We start from the raw sequence: 20,318 nt of genomic DNA, 5'->3' as shown, positions 1-20,318 counted from the left end.
ACAGCTCTGCCTTGTTTACATAGGCAGAGCTGTGTTCTGTCAGTCTCCTCAGCGATCAATGGGTGCCTGCGCTCATCCATTTGCTGGCACCTGTTGATCAAGTTCTGCTGTGTCCAATCACAGCAGAAGTGGTGCATGTGCTGGTTCTAGGGCTAATTTAATGCAGATAAGGTTCTAAGTGAGTTTAATTACCACCTTAGTCATCTATAGAACCTGTGCAATTAATATGGGTTTGGTTTTAAAGGGATGAGGTGGCAACCCTTGACACGAGAGCCCCTGGATCCACTCTGTAGTACTTCAGAAATGTGTGTTGGGATGACCAGATCACTGCTCTGCTCCCCTGCAGGAGCAAATTGGATCATGCTTTGCTGGGTTTTTTGCCTTCCTCTGAATCAACTGTGGGTATAGGATTATAACTTTTTTTTTATTATGGATGAAGTGGATGGACTTTTGTCTCTTTTCAGCCAGACTACTGTATGTAACTATGTAAAAATCACATATACAGTATATATGCGGCCTTCGGCTGTCAATCACTGGGTACCAGACGGTGATTACTCGCCGGCACCCGGTGATTGCCGAGCATTACTGACGGTTGGAGAGAACTGTATGTAAACAATACAGTTCTTTCCCTGTCAGCTCCTGCATACTGCTTTGTATGGCTCTGCATAGCACAGCACACAGTAAAACAGCACACAGTTAATGCCCCTTTGAATTTCCCCACATGTTAAGCCCTTCCTCCCCAGTGCCATTAGTACAGTGTCAGTGCTTTTTATTAGCACTGATCACTGCATTGGTGTCACTGGGGATGTCAGTGACACCAAATCAGTTCCCCCAGTGTCAGAATGCCCGCCGCAGTCCCACTATAAGTTGCTGATTGCCGCCATTACTAGAAAAAAAAATCCCAGTATATATACTGCCATTTGTAGACGCTATACCTTTCACGTAAACCAATTAATTCACACGTATTTGGATTTTTTTTTTAGCAAGGACATGTAGCAGAACACATTTTGGCCTAAATTTATGATCAAATTAGATTTTTAAAATTATTTTACTGGACATGTTTAATAGCAAAAAGTCAAATATAATATTTTTTTCTCAAATTGTCTTTTTTTTTTACAGCGCCAAAAATAAAAAATGCACAGGCAATCAGATACCACCGAAAGAAAGCTCTATTTGTGGGATGTAAATGTAATTTGAATGCAGCGTTGCATGACAATTGTCAGTTAAAGTAATGCAGCATCCTAACGCAAAAAATGGCCTGGTCAGTAAGGGTGGCAAATCCTCTGGAGGGTAAGTGGTTAAAGGGTGCCTGGACAAATAAAAGGTTGAGAAACTGAGAAACACTGGATTAGCTTTACTATCCAAGATACAATTGTCCTTCTTTCCCCCTGCTTTTATTCCAGGGGATGATGAATACTGCAAGGAAACCTCATAGTCAAAGATACCTGCAAACAGCCCATGAGTGTCAGAAGAGACACTGCTCTTACCATCTTTGATGTCCTGTGTATAGGGGATGGTCTCAGCTGTCCACAACTGACGCGTTTCACCCCACCCACTGGTGCTTTATCACTTCTCTGTGATCAAGCCCTGATGGGCAGGGCGAAACATGTCAGAGGGCATGGCCAGCGTGACAGCTGAGGTCATCCCCTTTACACAGGTGGTGAGAGCGGTGTCTCTTCTGCTCTCCCTATCGTAAGCTACTGGACTGACATTTGGACACCACTCCCCTGCACTTGCTGGTGAGGTGATTTCTCTGACACTCAGCTTCGACGCTTTACATTTCAGCCCATGAATGTGAACTGAGGGTTAAAGCGGAGCTCCACCCAAAAGGTGAAGTTCTGCTTTAAAGACTGGTCTCCGCTCCCCATTAAGGATTGGCACCTTTGGGGAACAGGTACCTGAATTTGACAGGTACCCGCTCCCCCTTCTGCTGCGATCGCCTAGGTGATCAGAAGCAGACGTTGTCCTCCCTCCCGCCCCGTAGTCTTGTGGGACATGTGACAGGTCCCAGAAGACTACGGGGCCATTCAGGAAGTGCAGTGCTACTCGCACATGCGCTGTGGGCACCCGGCTGTGAAGCCGCAAGCTGTCACAGCCGGGTGCCCACATTGAAGATGCCGTTGCCTGGAACACCAGACGGCTGGTGAAATGGGCTGCGAGGAGAACACCGCGGGATCATGGGACAGGTGAATGGCTGTTTTTTAAAAGTCAGCAGCTACAGTTTTTCTAGCTGCTATTATTTTCTTACAGTGTGAGTGGAACTCCGCTTTAAGTAAAGGAAGCACTGGATTCAGTATTTAGACCAGGGGTGTCAAACTGGCGGCCCTCCCTCTCCCATCATGCCTGAGTTTGGGAGTCATGCTTGTAACTGTCAATCTTGCACTGCCTCATGGGACTTGTAGTTTGGCAACAGCTGGAGGGCTGCCATTTTGACATCTGTGATTTAGAAGATAGCAGAGTGATGCTTTTTATTTATATGTGGTGGATTCTGACATTTCTATCTTGAAATCCCATGAAAGTTGTAGTAGTTTATTGCTTTATAGAAATGCAGTGACTTGGTCAACCCCTTTGGCAGCCATATACACTTCGATTTCATTATATGATCGTTGTGTGATTCATTAACTACAGCTCGCTGTCATTTTACATCCAAGGACCACTGAGGAGGCGGCGCCTATCTGGTCCGCCCAGCGGTAGTACTCTATGGTAAGCTGTGCATTCTAACCCCGCCCCGTCCGCTGTGTAACGGCCTGGTTTGAACATTTCCCCTCAGCGGGCGGAAGTGCCCTTTACAGTCGTGTTACGGTGACGGGGCTCAGGGATGGACCGGGCCGTACGGCTCGGACATGTCTAGTTGCAGAAATTAAGGCGGGAGGCGAGTGTCAGTGGAAGGATGCGGGGGTTGGGGGATGTCGTTGGACACGTTTAGGGTAAGACCGAACATCTGTCATTTCAACTTTGACCCGGGATGTTAATGTGAGCTGGAAAATCTGAGCGGACCGCGAGAAATAAACGTCTCTTCAGTTATAGAGGGTGCAGGGCCAGGCAGTTCTGTGGAAGTCCTAAAGTCAACCTGTCCGATTAGCAGCACGTGCTTTTGTTTCCTAGCCCCATGTGAGCTCAGGTGTGTGCTGTGACAGAGCCATGTGCTCACTGCATTCAGCCTAAATTTACACTAGCGTCAAGACCTGCTGCGTTTTTGAAGCCTCATGAACGCCTGTCAGTGCTCTGTGTCAGTTATGGGCCTTGCAGCAGATGCTGTCACATGGTCGCTTTTCCATTACGCCATCATTTATCTGACATAGTCTTCAGCTGGCTTAAGCGCTCTCCAAATGCTTCCTTTTCATATCGGTGTAAATGCATTTACTGCATGTTTGAGATGTGCTTAGAAAGCATTACTAGCTGAAGATCTATACAATAGAAAACCAACTTGAAGGAGGCAGCTGAAACAAAAGCAGCAAAAAATGCATCAGTGAGGCTACGTTCACACTAGTATAAACATATATCACCAGCGCCAAAATTAAAAACAAATTAAATGCTGCTGTACATAAGTGTAAACCTACAGCAAAAATGATATAATCAACACAAACAGCGCAAATTAATTTTGATAAAGTGCTGAATAAAATATATATAAATAATTATTAAACATATGAAGTCCCACTCCAAAATTCGTGAAAAAAAACTTTTATAAGTGAAAAATTGAAGAAAACTTCTTGGATATTCAGAAAGTTATTTTTCCAGAGAAGTGTGCTTCCACCACAAATTAGTGCTCAAACCATTAAATACCGCACTCACCAGATTATGGTGACAAAAATGCCTTTTAGGTATTTATGGGATCCTAGACCCTTATAATATGCCTCCAGATCTCCACTCCACCACAGGAAAACTTTCCTCCGATTTCCAAGACCACCAGATTTCACTTCCCAGAGATAATGTAATGTAGGGAAAAAACAAAACAACAGCGTAATACTGCAACACCCAGTTAAATCAATCAAGTACCAGGCCACTCACATTTTTAAAGATAAAAACCAGCATTTTAATTCCATAAAGTGAATCCCCAATCGTCACTAACTCCAGGGTAGTAGCTATTTTTAATTCCATAAAGTGAATCCCCAATCGTCACTAATTCCAGGGTAGTAGCTATTTTTAATTCCATAAAATGAATCCCAAATCATCATAAACTCCAGGGTAGTAGCTATTTTAAATTCCATAAAGTGAATCCCCAATCGTCACTAACTCCAGGGTAGTAGCTATTTTTAATTCCATAAAGTGAATCCCCAATCGTCACAAACTCCAGGGTAGTAGCTAATTTTAATTCCATAAAATGAATCCCAAATCATCTTAAACTCCAGGGTAGTAGCTATTTTTAATTCCATAAAGTGAATCCCCAATCGTCACGAACTCCAGGGTAGTAGCTATTTTTAATTCCATAAAGTGAATCCCCAATCGTCACTAACTCCAGGGTAGTAGCTACTTTTAATTCCATAAAATGAATCCCAAATCATCATAAACTCCAGGGTAGTAGCTATTTTAAATTCCATAAAGTGAATCCCCAATCGTCACTAACTCCAGGGTAGTAGCTATTTTTAATTCCATAAAGTGAATCCCCAATCATCACAAACTCCAGGGTAGTAGCTAATTTTAATTCCATAAAATGAATCCCCAATCGTCACTAACTCCAGGGTAGTAGCTATTTTTAATTCCATAAAATGAATCCCAAATCATCATAAACTCCAGGGTAGTAGCTATTTTTAATTCCATAAAGTGAATCCCCAATCGTCACTAACTCCAGGGTAGTAGCTATTTTAAATTCCATAAAGTGAATCCCCAATCGTCACTAACTCCAGGGTAGTAGCTATTTTTAATTCCATAAAGTGAAACCCGAATCGTCACTAACTCCAGGGTAGTAGCTATTTTTAATTCCATAAAATGAATCCCAAATCATCATAAACTCCAGGGTAGTAGCTATTTTAAATTCCATAAAGTGAATCCCCAATCGTCACTAACTCCAGGGTAGTAGCTATTTTTAATTCCATAAAATGAATCCCAAATCATCATAAACTCCAGGGTAGTAGCTATTTTTAATTCCATAAAGTGAATCCCCAATCGTCACTAACTCCAGGGTAGTAGCTATTTTTAATTCCATAAAGTGAATCCCCAATCGTCACTAACTCCAGGGTAGTAGCTACTTTTAATTCCATAAAGTGAATCCCCAATCGTCACTAACTCCAGGGTAGTAGCTACTTTTAATTCCATAAAGTGAATCCCCAATCGTCACTAACTCCAGGGTAGTAGCTATTTTTAATTCCATAAAATGAATCCCCAATCGTCACTTACTCCAGGGTAGTAGCTACCCTGGAGCTTGTGACGATTGGGGATTCATTTTATGGAATTAAAATTCTGTTTTTTCTCTTTAAAAATGTGAGTGGCCTGGTACTTGATTTAACCGGGTGTTGCAGTATTACGCTATGTTATTTTGTTTTTTTGTGGAAAAAGGACTTTCTGAATATCCAAGGAGTTTTCTTAAATTTTTCACTTATAAAAGTTTTTTTTTTTTTTCACAAATTTTTGAGTGGGACTTTATATGTTTAATATTTTTTATTATTTATATATATTTTATTCAGCACTATATCAAATTATTTTGCACTGTGTTGATTATACATTCACACTAGCTTTGTCAGCAGGCATCAGACAGGCGTTTGGGAAGCGTTTTTAACGCTTCTCAAACGCCTATGAAAATTCTGCACATGGCAGCACACAGTGCTGTTCACACGGAAGCATTAGTGTCGCGGAAAAACTAACGCCTCGTCATCTTTAGATTGTAAGCTCCAGGAGCAGGGCCCTCCTATTCCTTTTGTACTGAAATGTATTGTAATTGTACTGTCTCCCTTATATTGTAAAGCGCTGCGCAAACTGTTGGCGCTATATAAATCCTGTATAATAATGTCAGGAGGAGTTGAAGCCTCTCATTCAAGTCTATGGTGCCGCTCAACCGCCTCAAAACTGCGCATAGGGCGGTTTTGGAGCATTAAAAACGCTTCCCAGACCCCTAACGCCTGTCAAAAGCTATAGGGGCGTTTGGCAAGAATTAGGAAAAATCGATTGTGAACGAGCCCTAACACATCTGAGGGCAGGTTCACACCATGCCTGCATCTTAAAGTGTTACTAAATCCAGGACCCTGCTTTCACTCTAAATGGTCTCCCACAGTACACACAACATTGAATTATTTTAGTAAATATAAACTGCTAAATACCTTTTCTCATCAGCAGTTAGAGCAGTCTTGTGACTCCTGCAGGGCACTGGTTAAAGCTTGTATGAATTTTCTTTCTGCTCTAGGAGGGTGTGAAAGTCGTGACTTCGGTCTGGACAGTGCTGATTGGCCTCGTGCTGATCAAATGCACTCTCCCAAGAAAAAATGCTTTTCTAGCAATATACACCAAACTGTGAATGTGACTACGGATTCAGTCTGTATCACGTGGTCATTTCAACAAGAGGGGCAGAGAAGAAAGGATCAAACAGCCTTTTTCCATTATGCAGAGGATTAACCCCTTAGGTTCCACAGTGAGTATAACAAGCATGCTTTACGGCATATACAGACTGAATTTTACTGCTGTGAGTTTAGTAACCCTTTAGTTTAGTAACCATAGGAACGCTCTGTGTTTATTTTGCGATTCACATGCGGTTCTGTGCGGTGCAATTTTAGCCCCTTCATTTTGAAAGGGCTGAAATCACACCATTCCAAAAGTAGTGCGTGCACTGCTTTTTAAAACAAACTGTAACAGGATAGCATGTCCCAAAAGTACTGTGCAATCTGGTGCAGGCAAAAGCAGCACGTTTGTGACCTACATTTGGGATGTTAACGTTGTTCATTGGAGAGCACACCAAGTTCCCAGCACAGCTAGAAAACTGACCACACTGTGCGCTCATGCATAGTGTGGTCAGTTTTTAATAGAAAAGCAGAGAGACTGGATTTCACACAAAGGAAGTGATACAAAGAGAACAGGGTACTGTACTTTTTCATACAAGTACATGGTACATCAGGCACATATCAGGAATATGAAATGTTTGGTTTACATATTCTCATAATAGGCATGTTAATGAGTATCCATGGTATTTAAAATTTAAAAGCATGCCTGAGAGCAGGTTCCCAATACCCACAGAAAAAAATATTAAGAGGGTAGTGATCACAACTGCCAGCAAAGAGGGTGCAGGTGGGTTTACAGTGGTTACGATTAGCTGTGGTAAAATATAGACATGCAGCATTTTTGCAGCAGTGCACAGGTAAACACTGCAGGGCAACACAGCGTGTTGCTGTGGAGACATTAAGTGTCAATCTATGCATTTCAAATAAAGATGAATAAAAAGAAACTGAAACGCCCTCTGCTGCAGCTCACTGCACCCCAAAACTCACAGCTGCCCGCACACTAAAACAGAACATTAAGTGTGTGAGCAGTGTGAATGGGTTCTAAGGGCTCATGTACACGGGACGTTTGGAGAACACTTCTGAACACTGGAAATTGACAGCAGGAAAATGCAGGTTAAAAAAAGTTTGTTTTGCCATGTTTGCATGCCGCGTTTGTGTGCAGAAGCATTTTTTAAAGATAAGCACAGGAGAACCTCCCAAATGCCCAGAATGCACTGAAAAGTGGTAAATTATTAACTATTTCAGACTGTTTCAGAGAAATACTCAGAGAAGAAGCAGAGAGAGCAGTATGTGTTGAGATTAGCTTAGGTGTGAGTTGCTCATTAACATTTCTTTGGTTTCCAAGGGTGGAAAGGTGTCTGCTGGAGTGAGTCATTAAGGTCATCTGCAAGGGGGTCTCCATGAGAAATTTGAGGTGTGAATGGGCATTAATGTATCTTTTTTTTCCAAGGGTGGGAGAGATCTGAGGTGTGAATTGGTCATTACAATGTGTGACAAGCTTGGTAGGAACATCCTGTTAAATGTTTTGTCCATCTGAGCACCTTGAAAACTCTTGGCATGCATTTTTCATGATGAAAAAGGCTCTGGACAGCATTGGGAACTGGAAGAATTAAAAAACAAATGTCAAACGCGATTTACCGCGTTTTGCGTTTTAAACTCTGATAGAACCGACGCAAGTTTGTTGCGTTCAAAATAACGACTGTAAACTCAACTGCTTGTAAACGAAGATAAATAACATAATAAATTTCAATAACGTAATCAAACCAAAAACACTGAAATTTGTCCAAACAAGGATGCACTATTACTAGACATTGCACATTGGTTTAGTAAACATCCCGGGTATGAAAATTTTTTAAACATGGAACTGCACAAAGTCCGACGTCACAATCAGGACAATGGAACCTGGTGTAGCAAGCGTACACACAGAGTTGGACGCGGTTCAACCCCTTTGCTCCAACCCTCCATTTTGTTAAGAATTCTCCATGTCTCCCTCATTCTCCCCCCTCCCTCTCTGAGAGTCACAGTGACATTTGGCCAGTGTGTGTGTGTTAGGAGTGTCACAGGAGGCCAGAGCCCAGCAGAGGGCTATGAGCTATAAAACCCCCAAGGGAGCTGGGGCCTCGCTGTCCAAAGAAGTTGTGCAATTTAGCACCTCGTAAAAGCTACAGCAAGCCTTCCCAGGAGTTCAAAGACATTCCAAGGAAGGCGGAACCAGATAACACTTTTAAAAATCCATTTTCCCCTATGTCTCATATCTTGGAATATGATAGACTTGCATAAAAACCAGGCATATTGTTGGATTGGCCAAGAGGAGACGAACAGTTTGGTAGGTCACACTCCCTGACTGGAATACATAGGAAAGCAGAAAATGACATCTCTGGAACCCTTCAAATATGTATTTCGTATCTACCCGCTCCTCAGAGGCATCTGCATAATAATTTACCCACGGGTGGAATGTCACTTGTGCATAGGGAAAGTTATGAGCAAAATATGAACTATGAGAGATTTTGGCTCTAGTTTAGGTCCACGCCCAGACGATCCCTCCCTAAACGGGTTTTGGTCCTTGACTATAGAGACGCCCCCTGTTGGGGAACTACAAAATGGGTTGTCAGGCCTAAGAGAGTTAAGTTGAAGAATTCTCCCATTTAACATCAGGACCACCTGGGGAGACCCATGCCCTTTCGCTCTGAAACTTGATCTGCTAGTCCAGGACTTTGGCATGTACTTTAACCTTCTTTCTGTTATCTCTTTGCTGTGCTGTTCTCTGTGTGTATGTATATATATATATATATATATATATATATATATATATATATATATATAATATATTACATCTTTTTTCTGTAAATATTTTATTGCACCCGTTTGACCTTTTAGTAATAAATCTTTCCTTCTGAAAGTGTTGAACTGTTTCTGTAGCTCTTTTATTGCAATTTACGATTTCCTGCCTCCTAAAGAGAGCGCTACTGTGTTTGTTTAACCCTCTGTGTAACCGGCCTGCGGTGACCGTGTTATACAGACGATTATCTCAACCATTATAGTGTTATAGCTGATATTGCCGAGTTTCCTCTTTCTCTGTACAAAAAGGAGGTGGTGGCAGTGTGAAGGGTTAATTGCGTAATTAACCTGACCCAGTAACAATTGCTCAGGCTGCCGGTACATAGATTGTGGTCCAATTAGCTGGAAAATCGTTGTGCAGGGTGCAGCTGGGTGTGGCATTGTTACGCACGTGACATCGCGGTTTTAGATTGGCTAGTCCTTCGGTCACGAGTTTGGTGAGAAGGGCTGGGGTCTGCCGCCGCATTCGTCACATATTGTTTCCACGGTCATCTCGCTTCGAGCAACAAACCACGCACATCCTTGTAGGTGCTGACTTTTTCTGTGTTGGTGGGATGCATTCCACGAAGTGATGACCAGACAGCCGTTCCGGGTTTGACAACAGCACGATGACCTCTATTTACAGCCATTGATGGTGCCATTGATGGTGTTTGGTTCACAAAGATACGTTCGGCAATTTTCCAAATGATGTTAGAATGATTCACAGGCTTGTCACCTTTTTTTTGAGCAGAATGTAGGCATTCCACAAGTATTGCTCAAGAAGATGCCTAAAGATATTCTTGTTCTTCTTTTGCTGTTTTCTCATTGCTGGGTAGAATGTAATTTCTTGGTTGGCTCTGTCGACTCCTCCCATGGTGTTATTGTAGTCTAGCACTACTTGTGGCTTTGATTTCTTTCCCACCTTTTGTGCATACCATAACAGTGGAGGTATTATGAATTGTACTCATTAGACACACATCTTTCTTGTCACGCCATCGCAGTACCATCATTTTGCCTTTCTGCCAGGCAACTATTTCTCCAGTCTTCAGCTTCTTATTGCCAAACATTGGTGACGTCGCGCCAGTTAGCCCTAACGGTTCCATAGGCAGAAGAAACACGAACTTCAGGAGATGTATAAAAGTTGTCGGTTGTTACGCAATAGCCCTGATTTAGCAATGGCTCAATGAGTGAAAGAAAGGAAGATGTTGCCATTCCATAGTTGCTGTATTTTGGATTGAATTTTGTTCCTTTTCCAGTGTGTATGACTGAATTCCAAATATAGCCAGTTGACGATTTGAATAGCATGTAGGATTTTATGAAGGGATGTGCAAATCCTATTGCCTGTACCAGGCAGGTTTATTCCGTACAGGGCTTGCTTAACCACTTGCGCTCCTGAGGATTTACCCCCCTTAATGACCAGGCCTTTTTTTGCTGTTTGGCGCTGCACTAATTCAAATGATAATTGCGCGGTCATGCAATGCTGTACCCAAATAAAATTTACGTCCTTTTTTCACACAAATAGAGCTTTCTTTTGGTGGTATTTTATCACCTGTGCGCTTTTTATTTTTTGCGCTATAAACAAAAAAAACACGAAAAGTTTGAAATAAAACAATATTTTCTACTTTCAGCTATAACAAATATATCGTAAACTCAAAGTTAGTCATAAATTTAAGCCAAAATGTATTCTGCTACATGTTTTTGGTAAAAAAATCCCGTGCATTAGCGGGCAAACTGGCGCTATATGGGAGGGGCGCTAACACTATCGGAAGTCACCCGTGACACTAATACAGTGATCAGTAAAAATCTGTTCACTGTGATCAATGACACTACTGACAGGGCAGTGAAGGGGTTAAATGGGATTACTGGTGTACTGGCGGGCAAACTGGAGCTATATGGGAGGGGCGCTAACACTATTGGAAGTCGCCAGCGACACTGATACAGTGATCAGTAAAAATCTGTTCACTGATCAATGACACTGGTGACAGGGCAGTGAAGGGGTTAACTCGGGGGGGGGGGGGGGCGATCAAGGGGTTAGATGGGATTACTGGTGTATAGGAAATCTAGCGCTATCTGGGAGGGCGGTAACACTATCGGAAGTCGCCAGCGACACTGATACAGTGATCAGTAAAAATCGGTTCACTGATCAGTGACAGGGCAGTGAAGGGGTTAACTGGGGAGGGAGAGAGATTAAGGGGTTAAATGGGATTACTGGTGTACTAGCGGGCAAACTGGCGCTTTCTGGGAGGGGCGCTAACACTATCGGAAGTCGCCAGCGACACTGATACAGTGATCAGTAAAAATCGATTCACTGATCAGTGACACTGGTGACGGCAGTGAAGGGGTTAACTGGGGGGGGCAGCGATCAGGGGCTTAAATGTTTCCTAGGTGTCTTCTAACTGTGGGTATGTGCTGTTTTACTCACTGTTTGGATGTCTTCTTCTCTGTCTGGAACGGAATGTGTCCAGGCAGAGAAGAATGACATCATATCCTGTCCTGTGTAAATGTCAACACAGGACAGGATAGGACAGGGACCGATCATCTGATTTCAGCCAGACATCACTGGCTGAAATCGAATGATTGATCCCTCCGGGATCAAATGGTGTCACCCGTGGGTCGGCGGGAGCGCGCCCCCTGCCTGCGAAAACGTCGGGAGCGCGGAGCCCGTTTTAAAATGTGGTTTTGCGCCCCAGTGCCGCCCTGCACACGTATATATGCAGTGGCAGGGCGGCAAGTGGTTAAGAAAGTGATTGATTGGATAGGCTGCAGCTGTGCATGCTCAGTGTCTGACACTCGTTCACACAGCACACTCCCCCCACAAATGGAAATTCTTTAGAATCATTAAAACCAAATTTTCTTTAGTTTTGGTGCAGGATAAGTAGTTTCATCAAATTCTTCGTTGTTTTCGAAGTGTAAAAATTTCATGATCAGTGAAAAGCTGTACTCTGACATGACCGTGCCAAAAAAATGGAGTGGCAGGTAATTTATTACACCCTGCTCCAAATTATTATGCAAATTCTATTTAAGTGTCAGATTAAATATTTTGTTTTTCAGTTTAACTCATGGATGGCATTGTGTCTCAGGGCTCTTTTGATCACTGAAAACAATCTCGGACACCTGTAATAATTAGATTGGCAGGTGAGCCCAATTTAGGGAAAAACTACTAAAGGAGGGTGTTCCACGTTATTAAGCAGAGCACCATTTTCAAGCACTATGGGGAAGAAAAAGGATCTCTCAGCTGCCGAAAAGAGTGAAATAGTTCAATGCCTTGGACGAGGTATGAAAACAGTAGATAGTTCACAAAAACGTAAGCGTGATCATCGCACTATTAAGAGATTTGCGGCTGATTCAGAGCACAGACGGGTTGGTGCAGATAAAGGCACATTGAGGAAGATTTCTGCCAGATCCATGCATCGGATCAAGAGAGCAGCTGCTAAAATACCATTACATAGCAGCAAACAGATATTTGAAGCTGCTGGTGCCTCTGGAGTCCCCCGGACATCAAAGTGTAGAGTCCTCCAGAGTCTTGCAACTGTGCATAAACCTTCTATTCGGGTACCAATAACCAATGCTCACAAGCAGAAACGGCTGCATTGGGCAGAAAAATACATGAAGACTAATTTTCAAACAGTCCTGTTCATTGATGAGTGCCGTGCAACCCTGGATGGTCCAGATGGATGGAGTAGTGGATGGTTGGTGGACGGCCACCCTGTTCCAACAAGGCTGGAGTCATATTTTGGGCCGGAATCATGGGAACAGAGCTGGTCTGCCCCTCTAGGGTCCCCGAAGGTGTAAAGATGACCTCTGCAAAGTATGTGGAGTTTGACTGACCACTTTTTCTTCCCTGGTACAGAAGGAAGAACTATGCTTTCCGTAATAAAATCATCATGCATGACAATGCACCATCTCATGCTGCAAATAATACCTCTGCATCAATGGCTGCTATGGGGATAAAAGGAGAGAAAGTCATGGTGTGGCCTCCATCCTCCCCTGACCTCAATACTATTGAGAACCTTTGGAGCATCCTCAAGCAAAAGATCTATGAGGGTGGGAGGCAGTTTACATCCAAACAGCAGGTCTGGGAGGCTATTCTGACATCTTGCAAACAAATTCAAGCAAAAATTGTCCAAAAACTCACAAGTTCAATGGATGCAAGACTTGTGAAGCTGCTATCAAATAAGGGGTCCTATGTTAAAATGTAACGTGACCTGTTAAAATGTTGTTAAAAGTTTGATTGAAATAGCTTTTGATTTCATTAAATATGCTGCAAACACAACAAATGACAATTTTCAGTTCTTTACAATCTATAAAGTGTTTTGAAACGTACTGTACGTAATAATTTGGAACAGTGCATTGTAAGTTTTTTATGTTTAAAAAAAATACTGTTATCAGGGTGGATTTGATTTAAATCAAACTGATTTAAATCACGATTTAAATCACTAGTCAGTAAGGCTTGATTTAAATCATAGTTTTCTACATAAATACTAATTATTGCTGGTATGACTTTACTATGCAAGTAGATGAAGATTTTTAGAATAACAACTTTTCATATTCGTTTTTTTATCCCCAGTTTAATAGATTAATCATTCATATTTGGACAACTTTTCTGCTGTACGTAGGAAGGAGAAACATCATTCCCTTAATAATAACAATTTAAATAGATTTATTCATCTGAAACAATAACATTACAGCATATGTTATTTGCTTAAACAAACATCCATGTTTGTTAACTAATTTGGCTAAACAAAATATATATATTTTAAGAAACTTATGCAGGCCATAGATGGGTCGAAAATCGGCCGATTTTTCGGCCGAAAATAAAATCGGCCGATTTTCGGATCGTTAGTGGGCGATTTGGTCGGCCGTTTTTCGGTATTTTGGCCTTTTTTTTTTGGTAAAGTTGGAAAAAAATCGGCCGATTTTGCCGATCGGCCGATTTTCGCGGCAATTAGTGGGCAAATCGGCCGATTTTTTACCGATAAAAAATCTGCGCATGAGCAGTGACCTGCAAGAGGAAGACAAAAAGAAGAAAAAGAAGAAGAGGAAGACGATGAAGAGGATGAAGAAGAGGATGAGGAAGAAGAAGAGGATGAGGAAGAAGAAGAGGATGAGGAAGAAGAAGAGGATGAGGAAGAAGAAGAGGATGAGGAAGAAGAAGAGGATGAGGAAGAAGAAGAGGATGAGGAAGAAGAAGAGGATGAGGAAGAAGAAGAGGATGAGGAAGAAGAAGAGGATGAGGAAGAAGAAGAGGATGAGGATGAAGAGGATGAGGATGAAGAAGAGGATGAGGATGAAGAAGAGGATGATGATGAAGAAGAGGATGAGGTTGATGAAGAAGAAGAGGATGAGGAAGAAGAAGAGGATGAGGAAGAAGAAGAGGATGAGGAAGAAGAAGAGGATGAGGATGAAGAAGAAGAAGATGAGGATGATGAAGAAGAAGAGGATGATGATGATGAAGAAGAAGAGGATGATGATGATGAAGAAGAAGAGGATGATGATGATGAAGAAGAAGAGGATGAGGATGCAGAAGAAGAAGAGGATGAGGATGCAGAAGAAGAGGATGAGGATGAAGAAGAGGATGATGAAGAAGAAGAAGAGAAGGATGAGGATGAAGAAGAGGATGAGGATGAAGAAGAAGAGGGTGAGGAAGAAGAAGAAGAAGAGGGTGAGGATGATGAAGAAGAGGAAGAAGAAGTAGGATGAAAATAAGAAGAATTCCAGTCCAGCAAAAAGTGTCTCTGCAGAGAGCTCCGCTATTTCTGACAGTTCTCTGACAGTTCCTTGACATTTACAGCGGTTGAAACATTGTATCTATTTGTTTCCGAATAAAAACATCTGTATCCTAAATGGAAACAAATAGATACATTGTTGCAACTTCTATAAATGTCAAGGAACTGTCAGAGAACTGTCAAAGAAATAGCAGAGCTCTCTGCAGGGACACTTTTTGCCGGCTCTAGACGGGTAGAAAATCGGCCGTTTTTTTTATTATTGATGGTAACGTCGGCCACTTTTTTTTCGTTTTTTAAAAGAAAAATCTGCAGTTTTTCTCCCCATCTATGGCCTGCATTAGACTGTCAGCCCCTTCCTCCTCACACTTATGCAGGCCATAGATGGGGAGAAAAACTGCAGATTTTTCTTTTAAAAAACGAAAAATCGGTTGTTCAAGTGGCCGACGTTACCATCAATGGTAAAAAAAAATCGGCCGATTTTCTACCCGTCTAGAGCCGGCAAAAAGTGTCCCTGCAGAGAGCTCTGCTATTTCTTTGACAGTTCTCTGACAGTTCCTTGACATTTATAGAAGTTGCAACAATGTATCTATTTGTTTCCATTTAGGATACAGATGTTTTTATTCGGAAACAAATAGATACAATGTTTCAACCGCTGTAAATGTCAAGGAACTGTCAGAGAACTGTCAGAAATAGCGGAGCTCTCTGTAGATACACTTTTTGCTGTACTGGAATTCTTCTTATTTTCATCCTACTTCTTCTTCTTCCTCATCCTCATCCTCTTCTTCTTCTTCATCCTCATCCTCTTCTTCATCCTCATCCTCTTCTTCTTCTTCATCATCCTCATCCTCTTCTTCTTCTTCATCATCCTCATCCTCTTCTTCTTCTGCATCCTCATCCTCTTCTTCATCCTCATCCTCTTCTTCTTCTTCATCCTCATCCTCTTCTTCATCCTCATCCTCTTCTTCATCCTCATCCTCTTCTTCATCCTCATCCTCTTCTTCTTCTTCATCCTCATCCTCTTCTTCATCTTCTTCTTCTTCATCCTCATCCTCTTCTTCTTCCTCATCCTCTTCTTCCTCATCCTCATCCTCTTCTTCCTCATCCTCATCCTCTTCTTCCTCATCCTCTTCTTCTTCATCCTCATCCTCTTCTTCATCCTCATCCTCTTCTTCTTCATCCTCTTCTTCTTCTTCATCCTCTTCTTCATCGTCTTCCTCTTCTTCTTTTTCTTCTTTTTGTCTTCCTCTTGCAGGTCACTGCTCATGCGCAGATTTTTTATCGGTAAAAAATCGGCCGATTTGCCCACTAATTGCCGCGAAAATCGACCGATCGGCAAAATCGGCCGATTTTTTTCCAACTTTACCGGAAAAAAAAAACGGCCAAAATACCGAAAAACGGCCGACCAAATTGCCCACTAACGATCCGAAAATCGGCCGATTTTATTTTCGGCCGAAAAATCGGCCGATTTTCGACCCATCTATGGCCTGCATAAGTTTCTCTTTCTTCTTGTGCAGATCTATTCCACTCCAAACAATCAGAAAATATTGTTTCTATTCTATTCACTGAACTTCTTGAAACTTAGCACTGAAGGGGTTGATTCTGTTTTCATAGGTTTGTAGAAGTTAGGATTAAGGTCTTTTTCTTAACTCTGTTCATGTTATAACATTTTTGCTGTGAAGAAGAGGCACGTGATCTCCGCTGAGTCAAATTCAGTTTTGAGAACTGCAAAAGTAAACCAAGCATCTGTGATAATATCTTGTAGGCAGAGAAACTGCCCAATAATCTTACAAAAACCTCTGGAAGAGCATGACATTGTGAATGGATTAATGGAATTTATTTACCAAAAAAATTTAACATATACAGCCTTATTCTACATAATTAAAAAACTAATCTTTATTTCATGATGGAATAACCTTTGGATGGTAATATATTTTCCTCAAAAAGCATTTTGTTTAAAAAAATCCGATTTAAATAAAAAAAATCCGATTATTTAGATTTTTTTAAAAAAAATCATTGATTTTTATCCACCCTGGTTATCATTAGGAGGTTTGTTCAATAAAATTTGAATTGTACTCTTAATAGTTGATAATATGAGAATTATGCTGACTGTTATTTACATCAATTATTTAGGTAAATGAGAAAAATATAATTTGCGTAATAATTTGGAACAGGGTTTAGTTGTCCAATACCACTTCCCCACCACTCCCTTAAGTATTATTAGGCCGAGAAATTTCCAAATGTCATCTCTGGTCACTGGTTCCCACTTTCTGCTTCTTGGAACCTTCCGATGCAGAGTAGCCAATTGTTGCTCTTGGTACCTGTTTGTCTCAGTAACTATTTTTTCAATAACCTCATCGGTCAGAAATAATTGTAAGTATGCCAAGGGGTTGTCGTGTTCAACGTTTACTTTCATACCAGATGTTCCAGTAAATGAGAATCTTGGGGGAGCTGCCTGATCCGTACCACAGTCAATAGAGCAGCAAGTTCGCACATCACTAAGTTCAGTCGCAGAATTGTTGCTGTCGTCACTTTCAGTGTCTGATGATGAACTTCCCCACGAATCACTATCGCTCAATTCTGCAAGTGATTCTAATTCACTATCGCTGTTTTCTAGCTGGTCTAAAACCGCTTTTGACCTAAAGGGAATCTTTTTGGATGCCATGGATGTTCTCAAGTTTCCAGGCAGAACGTTAAGGCTACGTTGACACTAGCCTTGTTTGCAAGCGGCAGACAGGCGTTTGGGAAGCGTTTTTACAGTTTCTCAAACGCCTGGGAAAATTCTGCACATTGCAGCACATGGTGCTGTTCAAACGGGAGCGTTAGCGTCGCATTGCGCCGCAACGGACGCCTCTGGTCGAGTCAGGAGGAGTTGAAGCCTCCTATTCAAGTCTATGGTGCCGCTCCGCATACTGTGGTTGCAAGGCGTTTGCGGAGCGGTAACACCATTCAAAATTCATTATAGGCGTTTGTGGGGCGTTTTTAACTCTTGGCAAATGCCTAGCAACCGCCGCTAAACTGCGCATGCGGCGTTTGCAGAGCCAGTGCCATGTGCCAGTGCCCATCAATGCCACATATCAGTGCATACCAATGCACATCAATGCCACATATCAGTTCCCATCTGAGCTGCCTTTCAATGTCACCCATCAGTGCCACCTATCAGTGCCAGTCAGTGCCGCCTATCAGTGTAATGTGTCAGTGCCACCTATCAGTGTCCATCAGCGCACATCAGTGAAGGAGAAAAATCACTTATTTACAAAATTGTATAACAAAAACTAAGAAAAAACTTTTTTTTTTCCAAAATTTTCAGTGGTTTTTGGTTTAAGAAAAAATACAAATCCCAGAGGTGATTAAATACCACCAAAAGAAAGCTCTATTTGTCTCAAAACAATAACAATTTCATATGGGTACAGTGTTGCATGACTGCGCAATTGTCATTCAAAGTGTGACAGCGCTGAAAGCTGGAAATTGGCCTGAGCAGGAAGGGGGTATAAGTTCCCTGTAGGCTAGTGGTTAAGGGGTTGAATATAAAGTATAAATTTTAGGAACTGCAACTATTTTTATGCGCAGTCCCTCTTTTTTCAGGGGCTCAAATGTAATTGGACAAATGAATATAATTATAAATAAAATGTTCATTTTTCATATTTTTTGGAGAATCCTTTACTGTCAATGACTGCCTGAAGTCTGGAACCCATGGACATTGCCAAAGACTGGGTTTCCTCCTTTCTGATGCTTTGCCAGACTCTAACTGCAGCTGTCTTCAGTTGTTATTTTTGGGTTTTTCTGCCTTTTAGTTTTGCCTTCAGCAAGTGAAATGCATTCTCAATTGGGTTGAGATCAGGTGATTGACTCGGCCATTGCAGAATATTCCACTTTTTTTCCTTCAAAAGCTCCTGGGTTGCTTCTGCAGTGTGTCTTGGATCATTGTCAATCTGTACTGTGAAGCGCCGTCCAATTAATTTTGCTGCATTTTGGCTAAATCTGGGCTGACAGTATATCTCTAAACACTGCAGAATTCATTCGGCTTCTTCTGTCACATCATCAATAAACACCAATGACCCAGTGCCACTGGAAGCCATGCATGACCATGCCATCGCACTGCCTCCACCATGTTTTACAGGTGATGTGTTCTTTGGATCCTGAGCTGTTACAAGCCTTCTCCACACTTTTTTCTTCCTGTCATTCTGGTACAGATTTCTTAGTTTCCTCCGTCCAAAGAATGCTTTTCCAGAACTGGTCTGGCTTTTCTATTCTTCAGACATATGAATGGTTTGCACCTTGTGGTGAACCCTCTGTATTTGCTCTTGTGAAGTTTTTCTCTTGGTTGTAGACTTTGCAATGATACGCCCACCTCCTGTAGAGTGTCCTTCACTTGTCTGGATGTTGTGAATGGGTTTTTCTTTACCATATAGAGGATCCTGCAATCATCCATCACTGTTGTCTTCTGTGGACATCCATGCTATTTTTATGTTGCTGAGCTTACCAGTGCATTCTTCTTTCCTCAGAATGTACCAAACTGTTGATTTGGCCACTCCTAATGTTGCTGCTATCTCTCTGATGGATTTGTTTCATTTTTGAAGCCTTACAATGGCCTCTTTCACTTGCATGGACAGCTCCTTTGAACGCATGATGTAAGTTCACAGAAATAGATTCCAAATGTAAACACCACACTTAGTCCCCTCACAACTCCTACGATCTCCCACCTCCTCCATCCTACGCTCCCTCACCCACATCTTTAATCTCTCCCTCTCTTCTGGCCCATTCCCCACCCCTCTGAAGCATGCGCACATCACTCCCATACTTAAAAAGACCTCCCTGGACCCCACTGACCTGAACAACCTTAGACCCATCTATCTGCTGCCATTTATATCCAAACTCCTTGAGCGCTTAGGCTGGCCATACATTATACAATTATCTGCAGATTTTTGGTTTAGATTTACCAAAAACCATATAATAGGAGGACAAACCTAAACAACACTTTCAGTTGTATCCAATTAGGCAGGCCCTTGCGCTACATAGTTGAAGGTAAATCTAAAGGAAATTGGGCAGAAAATCTGCAGATAATTGTATAATGTATGGCCAGCCTTAGTCTATATTTGCCTAAGCTCCCACCTCAACGACAACAACCTCCTCGACCCCCTACAGTCCGGCTTTCGTCCCCTACACTCCAACGAAACCTCCTTACTTAAACTCACCAACGACCTGCTAACCGCCAAAGCTAATGCTCCTACTCCTCGACCTCTCCGCGCCCTTCGACAGTCGACCACACCCTCCTCCTCAAACTACACTTTCTTGGCCTCAGAGACTCCGCTCTCTCCTGGCTCTCGTCCTACCTATCACAACGCTCCTTCAGCGT

The 20,318-nt window shown here is 42.1% G+C and overlaps 2 protein-coding genes across 4 annotated transcripts in view; one reads left to right on the top strand and one right to left on the bottom strand.

Annotated features, from left to right (window-relative positions):
- Positions 1-6,406, bottom strand: part of LOC149459393 (acidic mammalian chitinase-like) — a 37,478-nt gene extending 31,072 nt beyond the window's left edge. The window contains exon 1 of the mRNA XM_089681148.1: positions 6,252-6,406. The gene's annotated coding sequence lies outside the window, so the exon portion shown is untranslated. The remainder of the gene's footprint in view (positions 1-6,251) is intronic.
- The window catches only part of MDM4 (MDM4 regulator of p53), a 119,087-nt gene continuing 101,506 nt past the window's right edge, over positions 2,738-20,318 (top strand). The window contains exons 1-2 of one of the 3 annotated variants that reach the window (XM_089681147.1): positions 2,738-2,927; positions 6,335-6,559. In XM_089681147.1, the coding sequence (XP_089537273.1) occupies positions 6,530-6,559 (30 nt within the window). In that variant the 5' untranslated portion in view covers positions 2,738-2,927; positions 6,335-6,529. The remainder of the gene's footprint in view (positions 2,928-6,334; positions 6,560-20,318) is intronic. The other 2 variants (XM_089681145.1, XM_089681146.1) reach the window with 2 other exon arrangements.

Source organism: Staurois parvus, unplaced genomic scaffold (assembly GCF_062004578.1).
Source record: "Staurois parvus isolate SC_StPar_1 unplaced genomic scaffold, SC_StPar_1.0 ptg000261l, whole genome shotgun sequence".
NCBI classification, from domain to species: Eukaryota; Metazoa; Chordata; class Amphibia; order Anura; family Ranidae; genus Staurois; species Staurois parvus.
The sequence above is the reverse complement of the archived record's forward strand: the minus strand, read 5'-3'. Positions and strand labels throughout refer to the sequence as shown.